The sequence below is a fragment of the Ictidomys tridecemlineatus genome, chromosome 2, assembly GCF_052094955.1.
Source record: "Ictidomys tridecemlineatus isolate mIctTri1 chromosome 2, mIctTri1.hap1, whole genome shotgun sequence".
NCBI lineage: Eukaryota > Metazoa > Chordata > Mammalia > Rodentia > Sciuridae > Ictidomys > Ictidomys tridecemlineatus.
Window position 1 is genome coordinate 47668947 of NC_135478.1, and position 21091 is coordinate 47690037.

Here is a 21091-nt window from a genome sequence, read left to right on the forward strand (position 1 = left end):
TTTCAGGGAAGTAAGCTTTATGATAAGGTAAATGTGACTTTCCATGTTCTTTCCTTTATCATCTCTTCCAGAATGATTCCAGCTTCCTCAGTACACTTCATGAAGTTTACTTGCAGGTTCTGACCAAAAACAAAGACAACCACAACCTATGACTGGAGTGGAATAAATCTGAAGTTGAGGGTCATCCTCAAAAACAATAGGCTTCATCATGGAAACTTCTTTCTGAACAGAACATTGAATTTTGAGAATCCTGAAAATGAGCCTATGAGAAAGAGACTCATTCCTTAAGAATGTTTTCCAAGTGACATTCTCAGTGATAATGGAGGTTTCACTGTGAAGCATCACCAGCAGACCTTTGACAAAAAAAAAAAAAACCAACAAAAAAAAAAGACCATTGTGTAAGTTATATGGTTGTTTTCATCAGCTGTAAGCAAGTATGTGAACAGAGGGGTCTGATATTCAGCTTGCTTTCTCTTTCAAGACTTAGGGAGGAGTAGCCACCAGCCTTGCCACAGAACTCAGCATAGCCCACACCTCCCCACACCCCTGCCCCTAAGAAACTTGGGCATTAAGCTGATAGTCGAGTTCTGAACAAAGTAGGTCAGCTCCACAAAGTAGCTTGAAGTTTTAAGAATCAGAGTTTAAGTTGATAAATTAGGAATTATTTGTTCAAGTGAAGTATATTTTATATGCGTGCCCCATTTGGGCCTTAAAAGTTCTGAAATTCCTTTGTGTTTTGTTTTAAGTGTCCCCAGTCCTGCCATGCAACAGGCTCCAGTGCAGCATTGCCTTTTTAATAGGGCCCTACTAGGCTCTGTGGTGATGTGGGAGGGAGCGTGTCACACCTTCAAAGCAGGGGCGAGAGCTGGGAATGCCCACATCCTACTAGAAATCTTCATTTTAAGTTAAATTCCGGTGGTTCTGAAAATGTTCAGTTCGTGTGTGAAACACAGCCTTATTCTCCTTTTCTGTCAAAACACAGAAGTCATTGTTGATTATTTTCTTTAACACTTTGATAAAAGGACCAGTGGACCAATCTGACAAAGCCATTCTGGTTCCATTCCTCAAGTGTACTGAAAACAGTTTTAAAGCTATGCAGAAAAGGGAGCTGTTATTCACACGGCCCTTACTTTATTGTAGACTATGGAGTTAAAAAGAAAGTGTGAAATTCAGAACTTTACCAATGTATTCCTTGGCTGTGAGAACTTTTCCAGCCCAAAGTGTGAAAATATGTAAAGATGCTTTGTTATGCTGCTATTGATCTGCCATGATTTATATTTATTCTTTTATGGCATGTAATGGTGTTTAGTAATATTTTAATGTAGATTTTGATTTATTTCAGCAATAGTAATTTTAAGATATTTTTTGAATGAAAGTGTCTTTGTTTCTATGATACAGGTCATTTTGTAGTATTTAACCAATTAAGATGCACTGCTTACTTTTCTGAGCACTATTTAATGATGGGGTAAAAACCCAAATGGCTCAACCAGCTAGCATAAGGATTAGCTGTCAATAATGCTGACAGATGTGATGGTTCCTCGGGAACAATCATTTAAGCTTTAATGATAACTCAATCATAAGTCCATAGATTTTTTTTTTCCTAGCAGAAATTTTAGGAAATTACTTGTGAATTACATTCTTGTTTTAGTTTGGTCGTAGTTTTTTTAGCAAAAAAGAATACTTTGTTTGATTGGCTTATGTTAATCTGAACATGCTTCCTGGAAAGTGTTTCTGCTTCTCGATTTAGTGTCTTATGTTGCTATCTACCTAGTTTTGTGTGTGAATTGTGCAGAATTCAGGAAAGCTTATAAGTTTTCTTACTCAATTAGGAAGAGTTTGTTTTCAAAGATAGTGTGTAAATTCAGCAACCAAAAATAAATTGCTCAAGCTGTCATCTAGGAAAGAGAAAAGTTCTAGTAAGATCCAAATTATAGCAAGATAAGGAATGTTGCTGACATCCGAGATGATGTCCAAGGAACCACATGATTATTCTTATAAAATGAATGCACCAGGAGATTTGATCACACCCCACATGTAGTCTCAGTGGGCTTTAGTAAACAGATGAATCAAGGGATTTTCATTGTAGTAGACATTTGAATCTAAATGATGCTTTCGAGTTTGTATAATATTATGAGAGAGGGTAAAGAGAGAATATCCTAAAGAGGATCTATAATCAAATCTGTTAATTTTCATCCTTTAATCATAGGAGTGAATATGATCAACAGTGAAAGAGAATCTATGATAAGGCTTCCTTAGTGTGAAAGTAAACTTTTTTAAGTGCCCAAGTCATGGAGACTTGAAAAGGGTAATCCTATTTTAACTCCCAAATTTATATCTTCAAAGCATTAACTTAAAATTCAGAAGCCAGAAAATCGTGGTCATGATTACCAGGAGATTCAGGCCAGAATGAGTCCCCTGAGAGCTAGGCCAAGCCTGGATAGTTGCAGTTGGATTACCCTGGCCTGAATATCACAGTTCAGTTGCCTTATTCCTTGTTCAGGCTTACTGTCCAAAACCTCATGCTTAGGTTGCATGTTTACATTGCTGCCATGTCTTAACTGGAACCTTAGTTGAATAGAAATGGACAGCAAGAATAGAGATCCTTCTAACTGGATTTTGCAAAACCCAGGAGACCTGCACTTAGACCACTCTGTCCATTGTTACCCATCCTGCTCCCCACTTGCAGTCCAAGTGTAGGCCCTGGGAGGAGCAACCCAGACCTTTAAGTATGGTGTGTCTAGGATACCACCAGTGGGTAGCACTACTCACGTGTTTGCTGTAGATAAGGTGATGTCTTTGAATGGACACACCATACCTCCCAGATCACCTTATTCCTCTTTGTTGAGCATCTCTCCCAGGATTTGTGAGTTGTGAAAGTTGTCCTACTTGCTGGGCATGCACACGTGTAATCCCACCTTACTCAGAAGGCTGAGTCAGGAAGATTGAAAATTCGAGGCTGTCCTGGGCAATTTAGCAAGACTATGACTATAAATTAATTAATTAACTAGTTAATTAATTTTTTAAAAAGAGCTGGGGATGTAGCTCAGTTGTAGAGCACCTTGGGTTCAATCCCCAGTACCCAGGGCAGGGTGGGGTGGAGGGATAGCTTGTTGCTTATTTTTTTTTTTCCAATCAAGTGACAGTGTCAAGAGAAGCATTTCCTGCAGTCTCCTATGGAATGTTTACAGCTTACCTTGAACAGTAGTGTTTTGTTCAGAACCTGAGTTAACCTGGGCACTTCTCTACAGGAGGATGCACAGACTTAGTTTAGAATATGTCTGACCAGATTTTGCATGTTCAAGCATTTATTCTATTTCTGGCTTATATTTTCTTGTTGAAATTATAGAGTCCATCAAATCCACTACTAGGTAAATATTTTTAAACCATGCAGCTTTATTACTCTCCTCCCCCAAAGAATGTAGTTGGAAATTTTCTTTTTTTGGTAGTAGAGGCCATGACTGCCATTGTATTACTAATAATGCAACATGAAATTGAAGGTGCCTAACTGCTTAAAAAACAGAATCAGCCATCATACTGTAACTTGGAGAGGAATGAGAGGTGACAGAGGCACAAGTAACCTCAGCCTGAGTAGTGAAGACTGAGAATCATGGGCCCATGTCCTGCATCCTTGCTGCACATTTGCTGTGGAATCTGTGTTTTTTGTTGTTGTTGTTGTTTCTTACGTACCTTTGGTTTTCTTCAGTTGTGTTCAGAGTACCTTCAGGAATCAACAGTGCTCTGTGTTTTCAAGTGTCTAAAATGTTGATATCTGAACAGAGCAAAGCAACTTATACTGAGCTTTTTAAAAGCTATGCTTGAAAATATTTCTTTGAGCAGGACAGGGCCCCAAGGAGCCTGTTTTTCAGCAAATTTCAGCAGGAGAGATGTGTGCAATCTTTCACTCAGATTTGTATTTGACATCTTTCTTTAAAATGCTAAGATGCAATATTGATCACTTTGAAGTGGCAAAAAATGCAAGATTGCATTTCCCTTTTATCCATGTTGTGAATTCTTAGGAAACATGTTTTTAAAATAGGTGTTCTCAATGGTCTTTTATTCTGTATTACTGCTTTGGCCGTTTGGCTCTCACAACTTTCATTGTATCAGATTCTTAGCTCCCTGAAATGTGGGGACAAGAAGCTCTGGAGTGACAGCAAAGTTTTTGTTCCATGAGCGCAATACAGCATCATTGACATTTTTAATGGTATGGATTTTATACCATCTGTGTATGTTTGCAAATATTAAGTTATTACATGTTTTAAAATGAGCGTTTTTCATCCTAAATTTTATATGTTTGCAAATATATTTTTTTAATAAAATTTCAAAACCAAGTTTTAGCACCTACTAAGTTTACCTGTGTTTTTATTTAATTTGTAGAAATAGGAACTTTTGAATGAGTTGCCCTGTACTGGTGAGAAGGGGAGGGAGAGGGAACAAAAGCAACAAAGAAAACCTCATCCTCCTGTCTCCACCCCATAGAGTCAGGGTTCTAAAGAAACAGGACCATTTAAACTCAGTTTAAGGTTCTTAATTAGCTTTATTTCAAGTCCAAAATCCAGCAATATCACATTCAGTATAATTTGTGTGCACCCCGGGGATTGAACCCAGTGCTTCTCACTTGCTAAGCACTTGCTCTAGCACTGAGCCAAACCCTTATTTCCCTAAAGATTTATAACAGAAAACAGGCTGCAGAAGCAGAAAACAAAAAGTGAATTAGTCATTTCCCAGTTACTTTTGTTTTAAGGTTAAAATATGATGGTAAGGTTTAGCCTTATCCTGCTGGCTAAAACTGGCCTGTTGAGGGATTTGACTGTTCTCTCTCCTAATTTCTCAAAACATCAGATAACCCACTGAGTTTTGGCTTTCTGATATGAAACTTCAGCATGAGTGAGTACATTTTGGTTTGGCCTGATGGACCTACTATGGGAGCTTACTCCAAACCAATGGCTTCCTGTAACTTTTCTTTAATAATTATCAGATATTGGCCCACATGATTATGGAGGCTGAGAAGTCCCATGATCTGCCATCTGCAAGCTACAGGCCCAAGAAATCCAATTTTATGGACTCCAAACCGGTCCAAATGGCTAAGAACAGACAGCTTTGAAGTCAAGAGAACGATGTACCAGGTCAGATAGAGTTAATTCAACTTCCTCCTCTTTGTCCCATTGAAGCCATCAGGGTATTGGAAATGCCCACTCACATTGGTGAGGGCAGATCTGCTTTACTCAAGTCTACCAATGCTTATGCTAATCTCTCCCCAAAACCCTTATAAACCCACCCAGAAACAATGCCTGACCAGCTATCTATGTAGCCCTTAACTCAGTCAAGTGATTCATAAGATTAACATTATCAATCTCCACATTATCAGAGAAAACATTGGACCTTTGGTTTGGGGGGATTGGCTTATTTCACTTAGCATGATATTCTCTAGTTCCATCCATTTATCAGCAAATGCCATTATTTCATTCTTTATAGCTGAGTAATATTCCATTGTGTGTGTGTGTGTATCACATTTTCTTTATCCATTTATCCTTTGAAGGTCTCCTAAGTTATTTTCATAGCTTGGCTATTGTGAGTTGATATTCTCCAGTTCCATCCATTTATCAGCAAATGCCATTATTTCATTCTTTTTATGGCTGAGTAATATTGCATTGTGTATATATGCCACATTTTCTTTACCCATTTTTCTTTGAAGGACACCTAAGTTACTTCCATAGCTTGGCTATTGTGAGTTGAACTGCTATAAACATTGATGTGGCTGTGTCACTGTAGTATGCAGTTTTTGAATCTATTGGATTAGCTAGAAGGAAATGAAGGGAAGCGATAAGGATGGGGAATAGGAAAGACAGTAGAATTAACTGGACATAACTTTCCTAGCCTTGTACTTGATTATGTGACCAGGGGATAACTCTGTATTATTCACAATCAAAAGAGCAGAACCCAAATAGAATGTTATACTCTGTACATATAATTTGCCAAACTACATTCTCCTGTCATGTATAACTAAAAAGAATATTTTTTTAAAAAAATCTAAAAAAAGAAAAGCATCAAATACAAACAGCCCAGTGTGGTCACACAAGCCTGTAATCCCAGCGGCTCAGAAGACTGACACAGAAAGATTGCAAGTTCAAAGCCAACCTCAGCAATTTACCGAGGTGTTAAGCAATTCAGTGAGACCTGTCTCTAAATAAAATACAGAAAAGGGATGGGGATGTAACTTAGTGGTTTAGTGCCACTGAGTCCCATTACCAAAAAAAAAAAAAATGTTTAAATGATAGTAAAACCCTTAACATACCAGCATTAAGTGGCTAAATAAATAAATAAATGTGAATGAGATAAATTTAAAAAAAAAAGATTAACACAGTCTGTTCCCAAGCACAGGACCACAGCCACGGGGATCCTTACATCTGGAGTCTCCAAGTCCTGGACCTATTAAATAATTCCCTCTCTAGTCATTAAATATGAAATGTGTAATTCACATGAGTTGACATCTCAAGAGCTTCATTTACTCCTTTAAGGTTCCGTCAAGTGGAGAGGGTATAGTTCTACCGAAAAACTTTTATAATAGAAAAAAAAATGTTCTATATGATTCATCTGAATCATTTCTCAAATTTTATTTGATTCATATGTACTGAGCTCTCATATACCAGGCATCTAGGATGATTTTTTAAAAAGAAGGGAAGTAAACAGGATCATTATGAAAACAGAAAAGTTTAAGGAAAAAAGGGTGTAAGCCAGGTGCAGTGGCACACACCTGTAATCCCAGCTACTCAGGAGGCTGAGGCACAAGAAGTGCACATTCAAGGCCAGCCTCAGCAATTTAGCAAGACCCCTGCCTGAAAATAAAGGTTAAAAAGTGCTGGGAATGCTGCTTGGTGGCAGAGCACTCTTGGGTCAAGTCCCCAGTACCACACAAAAAGGGGTTTTAATCATGTGTATCCTTAATAATCATTACTAACATGCATATTTCCAAATGTAGTTCTGAAATGTTTGTTATACCTGTCTGCCTTAGAGCTAACTTGCTTTATAACTATTTAGGTATAGATACACACATCAGTCATCATTAATGCTGCATACTCATTCAACAGCTAAGAATTGCTGCCCCCATTATTTTCCTGATCTTCACAGTAACTCATTTTAGGGAGAATAAAGTTTGAAGCTAAGATTAGTTAAGCTTATGCCAAAGGTTGCATATTGAACAAGTGATAGGTAGATCAAGGATCTGAAACCTAGCAGACTGAAGAGCTGATCTAGAATTCTTTTCTAGACTCAGTTGCATCCATTGCCTTTGGGTCATTCTTAGGTCATTCCTGTTGCGACTGTTTATTAAAACCTAGAGTGGTCTGCTTCTCATCTATCAAGACCTAGAAAGCTGGGTGCAGGCGCACATGCCTGTAATCCCAGCAGCTTGGGAGGCTGAGGCAGGAGGATCACGAGTTCAAAGCCAGCCTCAGCAATTTAGCAAGGCCCTGAGCAACTCAGGGAGACCCTGTTTCTATAAAATATTTAAAAAGGGCTGGGGATGTGGCTCAGTGATTAAGCACCCCTGGATTCAATCCCTGGTACCACAAAAAAAAAAAAAAAGACCTAGGAATCCATGCTGGATATGGTGGCGTATGCCTATAATGCCAGCAATTTGGGACTGAGGCAGGAGAATCACAAGTTCAAATCCAGCCTCAGAAACTTAGTGAGACCCTAAGCAACTCAGCAAGACCCTGTTTCAAAAAAAGGGCTGGGGATGTATATCAGTGGTAAAGTGCCCCTGAGCTAAATTGCCAGTACCAAAATATGAGTAAAATATAAAATATATACTTTATATAAATATATGAAATATAATATTTAAATATAAAATATAACATATAATATAAAGTAAATAAATGTATAATAATTATACATGTGAGGCTGGAGTTGCAGCTCAATGGTGGAGTGCTGGCCTAGCACATGTGAGGCCCTGGGTTCAATCCTCACTACCACATAAAGATACATAAATAAAATAAAGTTATTATGTCAACCTACAACTAAAAAGTATTTTAAAAAATAATAATTATATTGGGGCTGGGGATGTGGCTCAAGCGGTAGCGCGCTCACCTGGCATGCGTGCGGCCCAGGTTCAATCCTCAGCACCACATACAAACAAAGATGTTGTGTCCGCCAAAAACTAAAAAATAAATATTAAAATTCTCTCTTTCTTTAAAAAAAAAATAATAATTATATATATATGTGTGTTTGTGTGAAATTTTTTTTAAAACTTAAAAGAAGAACCCTGGTCTTCACTCTGAGACCTGGCCAGGGCCCAACACACCTGGGAATCAGTGCCTCCCAGCCACCCATGGTCCCCAGCCCAGATGCTCATCCATCCACTGCCCTGACACACATGGGGTTCTGCCCAAAAGGAGACGAAAGAGCTGTTTGGGCTTCAGAATCAAATGGTGAAGTTATTAATTAATAATGCTCTGGAGGACTTTGGAGTCCTTAAATGATGGTCCAGTGCACTGAGGTGGCCAGTATGGCTCAACGCTTTGATTGCACAGCACCTCCCCAGGCTGTGGTCTCAGGGAGAGGCCAGTGGAACAGGTGGTAGAAGAGACAGAGCGAGCTATTTGTTAGTACCCTCATCTGGCCATCAAACTGGGAGAAGCAGCTATTCTGTGCCACAAGCATTGGACCACACCCTCCACAGAGAACCAGGGCTGCTAGGACCTCTTTGCCCTTGAAGGTGGCACGTAGTAGAGCTGCATATCACTATTTGTTGAATAGAATGAGCTTCCCCCTCATGCCCCTCTGCAAAACACATGTGTGACCCATTTTAGAAAGGAGGATGTGCTCAAGTAAATTGCTTGAGGCAATCAGCCCCAAATTCACCAAGCTAGAGAGCGGCAGAAGCTCTTCACAGGAACTTCCTCTGGGTTTGCAGAACACAAAGGCTTCTAGGTCCCTGGAAAATTGTGAGGGGTATTTTGAAATGACAGTAGCTTTGCTCCCTGATTGGGCAATGGATGGGTTCAAGAGACTACTTCAACCTGCTCTATTTATTAAATCAAAATTTTAAAAAAAATATTGAGTTTGGGGGGCCAAGAAACCTGGGTTTGGGGCTTGATGTATGTCCTCATTAATCACCTGCCTCAAACCTATATAGTAAAGTGCTGTTGATGGCTTCCATGTTTCCCAGGAGGGGCGGTGGCTCAGAGCAGTTCAGCAGCTCCATCACCCCACTCCAGAGCTCTTTGGTTCTATCGGAACTAGCCATTCACTTTTAGTTAGTCACAGTCAAGCCAGGAGGAAATCCACCCACAAAACAAAACTTTAACCCTTAGTATCCATGCAAATAGCATCACCACCTCCACCACCCCTTCCTTGCTCCGAGAAACCTAGGAGTACCAGAAAAGGGGACAAGGCTGAATATCTCCCTGCCGCGTCCTGCAAACTCCCTACAAGTGCCCCGTCTTGGAGCCTGCTGCAGTGGTGCACCCCTGTAATCCCAGCTGCTCAGGAGTCTGAAGCAAGAGGATCAAGTTAAAGCCAGACTCAGCAACTTAGCAAGGCCCTAAGCTACTCATTCTCAAAATAAAATATATTAAGGGCTGGGGATGTGGCTCAGTGGTTAAGCACCCCTGGGTTCAATCCCTGCTACCAAAAAAAAAAGTGCCCTTTTAGTGCCCCTCCTTAGCCAGCCCATCACCCAGCAGGAGTTGGCAGAGGCTGGAGGGCACTGCCATGAGATGGCTCCTTGCTCTCTACCCAGAAAGGTACCAGGCCCAAAGCAGAGCCAGACGGCACCTGGAACTCCATTCAAATTGCAAGTGACAGTGACTAAGCACCTCTTCTTCCTGCTCAAGGAAAGTGGGCCTGGCAAGTCTTGGCTGGGCTCCAGTACTGGGACTAACCTCTCAGAAGTGCCCTGCCCTCGCCTTCCTCAGGCCTTCCGGGATGACTCACAGAGTGTCAACAATGCAATCTGGGCTTGGGTTTGGGATTGGACAAGGACACACAGGGTCCGGTCTGCAGTAGCAACCAGGGGAAAAAAGAAATAAGTTTCCTGGAAGCTCCGTGCTGATTGGAGTGAAAGCACAAATGTTGTTCCTTACAGTATAAAAGCAAAAGCAAACAAATGTTCTAATGAAAAAGGGACAGGTTGACCTCCCTCTGCACCAACAGTAATACTAGGGTAGAAAAGGTCAGGAATTAAAAAGCGAGGTAAACCAGCAAGATGGGCAGCATGTTCATGTAAAATATTTACATAGATGAGTAGAAAAAAAATAAGACTTTAAGGAAATAATTGAAAAATCAGTGGTGACTTCTGGATGCTGGAGGGCATGGAAGGATAATGGTTTCTTTTCCTTTTTTTTTTTTTCCTCTTTTGTACCAAGGATTGAGCCCAGGGGTGCTTAACCACTGAGCAACATCCCCAGCCCTTTTTATATATTTATTTTGAGACAGGGTCTTGCTAAGTTGCTTAGAGCCTCACTAAATTGCTGAGGCTGGCAATGAATTTCCAATCCTCATGCCTCAGCCTTCCAAACTGCTGGGATTACAGATCCAACTGAATAATAAGTTATTTTTATTGTGCGCACAGGAGATTAACAGATTTGTTTCAAGGTATTAGCTACTCCATTTGGGGGTAAACTGGAAAACTTCAAGCTGGTGGGGCAAGTTGGAAATCTTCAAGGCAGATTGGACTCTTGGCCCTAGGGAAGCTGTATTCCACAAAGGAATTTTTTCCTTTACGACCTCTCAAGAGGATGAATCAGGTCCACCCAGATTATTTTGTATGATCTCCTTTACTTAAAATCAACTGACTATGGATTTTAATCACATCTCCAATATTACCCCCCACCCCCACCCCACCCCCCACCCACCCCCACCCACCCCCACCCCCGCCTTTTTGTTACTGAGGATTGAACCCAGGGGCACTTTACTCCTCAGGTACATCCCCAGGCTTTGTTATTTTTTTTATTTTGAGACAGGGTCTCCCTAATTTGCTGAGGCTGGCCTCAAACTAGGAATCCTCCTACCTTAGCCTCCAGAGTCACTGGGATTATAGGGTAATGCCACTGAATTCAGCACATCTACAAAATTCTACCACTGCAACACCTAGATTAGTGTTGGATTGAATAACTGGGAACACACAGACTAGGCAAACTAATTCTTAAGATTGACCACAAACTGGGCATTATGGCATTCATCTGTAATCCCAATGACATGGGAGGCTGAGGCAAGAGGATTACAAATTCAAGATCAGCCTTAGCAATTTAGGCCCTGAGCAATTTAGGGAGACCCAGTCTCAAAAAATATAAACGGGCCATTAGGGATGTGGCTCAGTGGTTAAGCACCCCTGGGTTCAATCCCTGCTACCAAAAAAAAAAAAAAAAAGTGCCCTTTTAGTGCTCCTCCTTAGCAGCTCATCACCCAGCAGGAGTTGGCAACGGCTGCAGGGCACTGCCATGAGATGGCTCCTTGCTCTTTACTCAGAAAGGTACCAGACAGGACTCAGCCCTCCATTCAAATTGCAAGTTACAGTGACTAAGCACCTCTTCTTCCTGCTCAAGGAAAGCGGGCCTGGCAAGTCTTGGCTGGGCTCCGATACTGGCACTAACCTGGGTTAAAGCCTAGTACCAAAAAGAGAGAGAGAGAGAGCGCGCAAGAGAGAAAGATAATTAGAAACTAAGTTTACACACATCGCTGTTCAAAGCAGCATTATTCATAATATCAAAATGACCCAGGACTGGGGCTGTAGCTCAGTGGTAGAGTGCTTTAGGAAGCACGTGTGAGGCACTGGGTTTGATCCTCAGCACCATATACGAATGAATAAATGAAATAAAGGTATTGTGTCCATCTACAACTAAAAATAAGAAAAAAACCAAATGCCCATCAACTGTCAAACAACAGATGGTATACTCATTCAATGGTATGTTATTCATCAATAAAAAAGAATAAAGTAATAAGCCATTCTGCAACATAAATGAACATTGAAAACATCCTACTCCACTGAATGAAAGAAGCCAGACACAACCTGAGACCGGACTGATGTTACCTTAGGTAGATGCTGTCAGAATGGAATTGAATTAGGAGATCGCAGCTGGTGTCTGCTGCAGAATTGCTTAATGAGGAGATATGGCCGTACATTTTGGTGACCAGGAGTCACAGAAGTATTGTATTGTACTGAGAGTATAAGAATAGGAAAGTTGCCAGGCTTGGTGGTGCACACTTTTCCTTTCCTTTTCTATGTTAGCAATACTGCGGTGTTGCATGGAATCCAACACGTGCTCACAAGTAGCCTGGCAAGGCTAACTGGAAATGCTACAGAACAGAGTCTAGCAAGCTAGCACACTTGGGCTGGCAGTCCCCCTGGGTTTATCCCTAACTCAGCACCGCCCCTTGCTCTGATAGGAGGAGCTAGAAGTTACAATCTCCGCCATTGGCTAGGTAATTTTAAAATTAGGGAGGGCAAAGGGAAGGACTCTAGTTAAAATGGCCCTGATTGGATACAGGTTAGAGAGCTCAAAATGCCTACAGTGGATCTTACGTCCCAATTAAGACTAAGCGCAATATTTTGAAAATGGACCACCAGACTTTCTATTTCTCCCATCTATCCCCTAATACCCAAAGTCACTGAATTGTACTCTTTAAAAAGGTAAATTTCACCAGGTACAGTGGTGCACACCTGTAATCCCAGCAACTTGGGAGGCTAAGGCAGAGGATCACAAGTTCCAGACCAGCCTCTCGACTTAGAGAAACCCTGTCTTAAAATGGAAATTAAAAGGACTGAAGATGAGCCAGGCGCAGTGGTGCACGCCTGTTATCCCAGTGGCTCGGGAGGCTGAGGCAGGAGGATTGCAAGTTCAAAGCCAGCCTCAGCAATTTAGTGAGGCCACTAAGCAACTCAGTGAGACCTTGTCTCTAATAAAATATTAAAATAGGGCTGGGGGACGTGGCTCAGTGATCGAGTGCCCCTGAGTTCAATCCATGGTACCTCCCCACCCCTCCAAAAAAGGACTGAAGGTGAAGCTCAGTGGTAGAATCCCTCTGAGTTCAATCCCTAATGGTGGAGGGGGAAAAAAGGGAACCCATTTCATGATGTGTTATCATATGTCAATTTTAAAAAATAAAGTCAGCACAAGAGGAAGTCAAGAGACAAGAAAGCCTTGTGTGCTTGGTTGAACTGGCTCCCAGGAAAGAGACCAGAGAGACTCTAGGAGGTCTCTGGGCTCCCTTTCCCACCCTTTCCTCCCTTGAATGAGACTTCCACCAGCCTAGTGCACAGTGCCCCAAGTCTGCAGATGTCCTAGAGAAAAGGATCTGCAAAACCCTGCCATTTCTCTCCTCTCATTGCTTTTTTTCCCCCCTTATATTGGCGATTGAATCCAGGGCACTTAACTATTGAGCCATATCGCCAGCCCTTTTCATACTTTATTTTGAGACAGAGCCTAAGTTGCTTAGGGCCTCCCTAAGTTGTGGAGGCTGGCTATGAACTTTTGATCCTCTTGCCTCAGCCTCCTGAGCCCCTGGGATTATAGGAGCTGTAATCCCAGGTCCACTGAGCCCTTTTTATTTTTTATTTTGAGAAAGGAACTTAGTTGTCCAGGCTGGCCTCAAACTTGTGATTCTCCTGCCTCAACCAAAAGGAATGGACCACCTTGCCTGGCCATTCCACTTGCCTTTTTTCCTGGTCACCAGGGTCCAAGACCCTCCCCACCCCTACACTTCACTGCCTGAAGAAGTCATTTACTAAAACATGTTAGCAGTCTTTCAACCTTCCAGACCCAGACAGAGAAAAGCCCCACAAATTTCTAACCCAGCACACAAGGCCAGGCACGATGAGAGAACCCAACCTCTGCGTTGCAAGAATAAGCCCATTTTACAGATGTGGGAAAACTGAGGCTCAAGGAAGGATAAAGATCCAGCCACGGCCAAGTAGGCTCTGGATCCCCTCTCTGTCTTCTCTCTCCCAAGCCCACAATGAGACCTCACCAGTTAGTGGCAAAAGTTGACTGAGCCAGCAGAACCAGACTTTCTGGGAGCTCTTTGCCAAATATGTATCCAGAGCCCTGGGAGGATTGCCACCCTCTGACCCAGTAGTTTCTCATTTAGAACTCTGGTTTAGGAGGTAATCTCACAGAAGGACAAGGACATAGGCAACAAAATTCAGAGTAGCATGTAATGGTGAAAAACTGAAAATAGTCCACTCATCTGTAGGAATAGTTAATAAATGAGGAAAAAGCCCTATGACTGCTAGTAAAAGTGATGTCTTTAGCCAGGCACGGTGGCACACGACTGAAATCCAAGCAACTTGGGAGGCAGAGTCAGGAGGATCCCAAGTTCAAGGCCAGCTTCAGCAATTTAGTGAGGCTCTAAGCCACTTGGTGAGACCTATCTCAAAATAAAAAAATAAAAAGGGCTAAAAATGTAGCTCAGTGATAAAGGACCCCTGGGTTCAATTTAAAAAAAAAAAAAAGATGTCTGAAGAATTCTAAAATGCTAGTGTAAAAAATGGTATCTATTTGGTGTGTGTGTATATTTACATTTTAAATATATATATAAATATATATTTTTTTTTTTAAGAGAGAGAGAGAAAGAGAATTTATTTTTTTATTTTTTTAGTTTTTGGCAGACACAACATCTTTGTTTGTATGTGGTGCTGAGGATCGAACCCAGGCCGCACGCATGCCAGGTGAGCGCGCTACCACTTGAGCCACATCCCCAGACCCTATAAATATATTTTTCCCCCCACCCTAGGGATTGAACCCAGAGGTCCCTTACCACAGAGCTACAATCTCACAAATGGTTTAGGGCCTCACTAAATTGCCAAGGCTGACCTTGAATTGGTGATCTTCCTTCCCAAATTGCTAGGATTACAGGCATGCACCACCACACCCACTGCATTCTCTCTTGAATGTGTATCTACTTCTTAAGTAAACCTCTGTCTATGCCTTTGGTATGCTGAAATCCTTTTTTGTCACTTATGCCAAGAACCAAGAAACCAGCCAGTCCTGAGTCAAATTCCCCCTTCCCTGTGGGTACTCCTTGGGCCCTTCTCCTGAGACAATAACAACTACAATAAATAATATTTGTCAATTGAATAAATGACTTCTTTTCCTTGGAGATCTGAGGATTGAACCCAGGCCCTTGCATATGCTAGGCAAGCACCCTGCCATTGAACCACACCCCCAGCTCCGAACAAATGGTTTTTAACAGTGGTTCTCTTTGGGTGGAATCTTGCATGATTTTAAGTTTAAATTTTCTGTATATTTTAGGTTTTAACAATGAGTAAGTTTTACTTTTTTTGTCTTGTTTGTTACTAGGGATTGAACCCAGGGGTGCTTAACCACTGAAATACATTCCCAGCTTCTTTTATGTTTCATTTTGAGACATAATCTTGCTAAATTGCAGAGGCCAGGCTTGAATTTATGATCCTCCTGCCTCAGCCTCCCAAATTGCAGGATTACAAGCATGCACTACTGTGCCTGGCTATATGTTTTACTTTTATAATCAGAAATTGAAATCGTTTAAAGAAATAGAAACAAATACAGAAAAATCAGAGGTTCTTATGAGTGAGTTGAACAAATAGTGTTTTTACCTCAAAAGAGACAAGCCTGCACAATCACCCCTCAAGGACTCATCTCAGGCCACTTCTGGCAGAGAGCCCTGGACCTGAGTCAAAGGAAGTGTCCCAAGGATATAAAAGTTAGTGTCTGCTGCACTGCGAGCCCTGTGCTGGCTTGAGGCTCACAGCACCCAGCCCAGGCGTGCCCCGGGAACACACACACATGGACCCAGCCCTGCCAAAGCAATGCCCAGCCCTGTCACTCAGGAACGCAGCTGCTCGGGGCCATTCACGCCTCATCGATGCCCACTCCGTGTTCAGCGGACAGCAGACATGCCGGGGCACATCAGAGTAGCTTTGTCCTGAGTTGCATGCAGATAGCCAAGCAAGGGCAAGGGCACCCACACAGCCCGGGGCTTTGCTCTCAACCCAAAAACCTCCCAGGCAGCAGCCTGGCTTATGAAACCCAGGCACAGCTTTACATAATCGTGGGAAATGAAAAGAAAAAGTACATTCATACAAATGCACCCCCCCCAACCTCAATAATGTTTTCAAGATGGAATTTTATTTTCCTTTCTTTCTTTCTTTTTTTTTTGATTATAAAAGCCAACTATGTTCATTGCCATTATATCCCAAAAACAACAACAAAAAAGAAATGGGTAAAGAAACTCACTCCCACCCTCCCAAGTCCACCTTAGCTTGGAAACTATCTTTGTAGACTTTTTGCTTTGACCATATAAATGATCCCCACATGCATAAATGTACACACGTGCTTTTATTTATTTATTTTTATTTTTAATGGTACTGGGGAATTAAACCCAGGGATCCTCTACCACTGAGCTACACCCCAAACCCTATTTATTTTACTTTATTTTATTTTAATTTTTGTCCCAAGACAAGGTCTCGCTAGGTTGCCACGGCTGACCTCAAACTTGCAATCCTCCTGCCTCAGCCTCCTGTGTCACTGGGACTACAGGCATGTGCCACCAGGCTGGGCTTTTATTTGTTCTTGACAAAAAGGCTCTACCTCCTGTTCTATCTCTCACTTTCACTCTCTTAACAATGTATCATCAGCTGGACACGGTGGCACACATCTGTAATCCCAGCAGCTCCAGAGGCAGAGGCAAGAGGATTATGAGTTCAAAGCCAGCCTCAGCAATTTAGCGAGGTGCTACACAACTCAGTGAGACCCTGTCTCTAAATAAAATACAAAAAAGGGCTGGGATGAGGTTCAGTGGTCAAGTGTCCCTGAGTTCAATCCCTGGTTTAAAAAAAAAAAAAAAAAAGTTTCATAGCCATCCCAGAATTGAGTGGTACAGTCTTTAAGAATTAATCAGTCCTTTGGGAAAGCACTGAACCTAAAGCTGTCCAGCTCCAGAAACCAAAGTCATAGCAGACTGGCCTGCATTTTTCGCTGGAGAGTTCCCAGAACCCCAACACAAGAGAGGGTCCTATTAACAGTGCTGAGTCCTAGGCCCCATGACAGAGGCTAATTCAGGAAGCTTGATGCGGTACCCAAAGACCTGCATTTTTTGTTTGTTTGTTTGTTTTGTTTGGCACCAGGGATTGATCCCAGGGGTGCTTAACCACTGAGCTGCATCCTCAGCCCTTTTTATATTTGATTTAGAGACGTCTCACTGAGTTGCCTGGGGCCTCACCAAGTTGCTGAGGCTGGCTTTGAACTCACGATCCTCCTGCCTCAGCCTCCTGAGCAACTGGGATTATAACCATGGTGTCCAGCTTGTGCGGAGGCTTTTGCTGCAAGAGCCTGGGCCTTCATGTCTTAGGGTGTGCCAGCCTTGGGGCTGACAGCAGAAAGAACTGGGCCTTGACTCTTCCCTGAGCCTTTGCCAAGGTCTGTGGACTCTGAGGAGGGCCAAGAAGGTGCTATGGTGATGCCACCGGCACTGTCCAGGGCAGGGCAACAGGAGAGGGATCTGGGTATGCGTACCAGTGTGAGAGAGGGTGAGTGAGAGCAAGTGCCTTGGGTATGCACAGGAGAACACGAGACTGAGTGTGAGGATGTGCAAGGAAGTGCCCATGTTTGTGTCTGAGAATATGAGTGTGTGTGTGTGTGTGTGACAATCCTAAAACCTGGGCTTCCTCACTCCTGGCCCAAGTGCAGCCCTTTCAGGTCCCCATAGGTTCCCCCAGAAGTGGCATCGATGCACCTGCATGGCCCTTCTCCCATCCCACTCACCCCTGCCCAGCCTGGTTAAATGATCCTGGAATTTCCTGCTGAGGCACGCTCAGAATCCTCCTGTTGCACATTCCACCCCAGCAGGCTTTAGTCAGCACTGTCTAGTGCCCAAAGCCAATCTCCTGCCAATAACCAACTCGGTGGCAACACTCAGCTACATGACACCCCTCACTCCTATTTTCCTCTCAGGAGTGTGTTTGTGTGATATATATATAATATTTGATTTAGAGACAGGTTCTCACTGAGTTGCTTAGTGCCTTGTTAAATTGCTGAGGCTGGCCTTGAACTTGAGATCCTCCTGCCTCAGCCTCCCCAGCCACTGGGATTATAGTCATGTGCCACCATGCTCAGCTCAAGTATGTCTTGGTGATCCAGGAGGTCCTAGGGAGCCAGTTGTGGGGGACTCTCACAGAGTTCATTGTACCTTCCTGGCTCCTGGAGGGTGCTCTTTGCCCCAGGCACTTCATGGGTCCTGTGGGACAGCTCAGACTTCAGCATCTATCTCTGCTTTCAGGTTGCTGTGGCTTTTGTTGTCACCTGATGCTGACATCAGGATGTCTGTGCCACTTCCTATCCTCCAACAGAGCACCTTTGCGTCTCAACTTTTTAAAAGGCCAGAATGGAGGGCACCAGTTAGAACAGACAGATTCCCTCCCTTGAGGTCTCTCTGATGCCTTCTATCCCTGGGTACAGATTTGATACTTGCTGGCTGCATGACTTCAGGCTTATGATTCTATAATGATACTTTCACTTTACATGCATTTATTGAGTGCCTGCTATGTGTGAATGACAATTCTCATCCCTGAGGATAGAGCCAGGGACAAGAGATCTCATCCTGGATCTCCTGGAGCTGATAATGCCTGTGGAGCTAGGCTCAGTGGTGCATGCCCACAATCCCAGCAACTTGGGAGGCTGAGATAGGAGGATCACAAGTTTGAGGATAGCTTCAGCAATTTAGTGAGGTCCTAAGCAACTTAGACCCAGCTTCAAAATAAAAAATAAAAATAAAAATAAAGGGCTGGGGATGTAGCTCAGTGGCTAAGTGTTCTGACCCCCAATTCCAATAATAATAATAATAATAACAACAACAACAACAACATCAACAATAATGATGCAGTTTGAAGAAGAATCCAACAGAGTCTCTGGTCACATAAGGAGAAGGAGGTGCTGCTCTAGATCCTGGCAACATACAAGCTGAGAGAAGAACTTTACTGGCTCAGGGAACAACAGATATGAAACTTCTGGGAGGGAGAGAGAGGTTAATGTTTTGTTTTGTTTTTTGGTACTGGGAATTGAAGGGGGGTGGGGGCTTAACCACTGAGCCACACCCCTAGCCCTTTAAAAAAATATTTTATTTAGAGACAGGATCTTGCTAAGTTGCTTAGGGCCATGCTCAGTTGCTGAGGCTGGCTTTGAACTTAAATCCTCCTGCCTCAGCTTCGCAAGCTGCTGGGTTTACAGGCATGAGCCACTGTGTCTAGCAAGCTTGGTGGTTTTTGAATCCAGGGATGTTTTACCAATGAACTGTGTCCTTGGTCCTTTTCCTTCCTTTTTCTTTTTCTTTTTTTCTTTTTTTTAATTTTGAGGCAGGTCTCACTAAGTTGCTGAGGCTGGTCTTGAATTTGTGATCCTCCTGCCTCAGCCTTCTAAATTTCTGGGGATACAGCTATGCATCACTGTAGTCAACATGAACTTGATGTTTTTTTTTTTTTTTTAAAGAGAGAGTGAGAGAGGAGAGAGAGAGAATTTTTAATATTTATTTTTTAGTTCTTGGCGGACACAACATCTTTGTTGGTATGTGGTGCTGAGGATCGAACGCATGCCAGGCAAGCACGCTACCGCTTGAGCCACATCCCCAGCCTGAACTTGATGTTTTTTAAGGAAAGGAAGAAGACTAGTGAGCTGGAATGGATGGGGTGGAGGGCATGAGAACAGGAAAATAGAAAGAGGCTGGGGTGGGGGGCAGGGGCTGAATTTTATTTCAAAAGTGGAGGAGGATTGATGGGAGCATAAGTTGGGGAAAACCAGGAGTTTTCTCTGAAGACCATAGAGAAAGTGAATGGAAAAAGTGAAAGCTGACAAAGGCTGAGGGTGTGAGGGGAGCAGAGCAAGATGGCAGCTGGAAATCAGGCAGGATCCAAGGTTGGCCTTTCAAGTGTCATGTGATTTAAAAGGTGCGCCTGTCTGATTAAAGACCCAGGACCCAGGCACAGTGGAACTGCTGTGGACAAACAGAGTGTTGGTTCCCAAACTGACCTTAGGGAGGTTTAAGAACAATAAAATACGACCGAGATCCAGGATGAAGTGGGTGGGCCCCATTTTTGTGGAACCTCAGGATGAGAGGAAGCCCTCCCCGGGGTTCCAGAGTCCCATGGTGGGGTAGAATCATTTTTCTTTCCATCATTACTCTGTCCCCAGCGCCACAATGAATCCTGTACCCTCATCGGAGACTAGGGTAGGTGCAGAGAGGCCAGGAATAGTCCCATTGGGTAGATGGGGAAATTGAGGTTTGAAATAGGGAGCTATTGCCCCCAAGAGCCACAGAGTTGGAAGCACAGAGCTTTCAAAACATTTTAGAATTAGTCTCTTTTACCAGACATGCACTATCTAAGGGCAGAGGTAGCACCTGTCAGGACCGTCAGGGTGGCATGCCTAGGGGCCACATCACTTCAATCCAAGTCCACAGTCCTTGCTAACCAGATGTCATGGGGCCAGCCTTTTGGGGCTGGACCAGCAGGAGCTAATTGCTATGAGATACACACTTGGTGTCTAATTTGGCATGGTGGGGGAGGAGCCTGAGGAACATCTAGGTGAGGACTGGCCATTATCTCATGACCAGGGCTCTAGGTATGGGCTATGCAGAAAACACTGGGGGTCCCCAGGCTGGGCTGGCACTGATGCCTCTCTTGTCTCAGAGTTTCAGCCCTCTGCTCAGCCACCCTTTGGAGGGGCTTATCTTTCCTAAAATGGAGTATGTGGTTTCCATGAGACAGCATCTGTTGACACCCCTAAGCTTGAGGGTCTTCATCCCTCTGGGGACTATAAGATTTGGTAACAGCAAAGGTGGGTACTTCTGTCCCTACAGCCTTGCAGGCAAACCTATTAATCTCTTTAGGAGTCAGCTGTGTTTCTAGATCTTACTAATCTGCGAAAAACGTGCCCCTAGTAATTTCTCAGTTACCATTAGCCAGTATTTTCAGTACTACTTCTAGTGTCTTCTCATGCTCCAAATAAGGCCTGGGTCTGTCTTAGAGCTGAGGCTGATCTGCTGGGGCAGAGCCTGACACCCACCAGACCTGTGATCTTGATTGACCTTGCCATGTCTCAATTAGCTCATCTGTAAAGTGGGA

The 21091-nt window shown here is 43.0% G+C and overlaps 1 protein-coding gene across 3 annotated transcripts in view; it reads left to right on the plus strand.

Moving 5' to 3' along the window:
• The window catches only part of Dcp1a (decapping mRNA 1A), a 55528-nt gene extending 51184 nt beyond the window's left edge, over window positions 1-4344 (plus strand). For all 3 annotated transcript variants that reach the window (XM_021731134.3, XM_005317209.4, XM_040289749.2), the window contains one exon: window positions 72-4344. In XM_021731134.3, the coding sequence (XP_021586809.1) occupies window positions 72-152 (81 nt within the window). In that variant the 3' untranslated portion in view covers window positions 153-4344. The remainder of the gene's footprint in view (window positions 1-71) is intronic.
• The last annotated feature ends 16747 nt before the right edge of the window (window positions 4345-21091 follow it).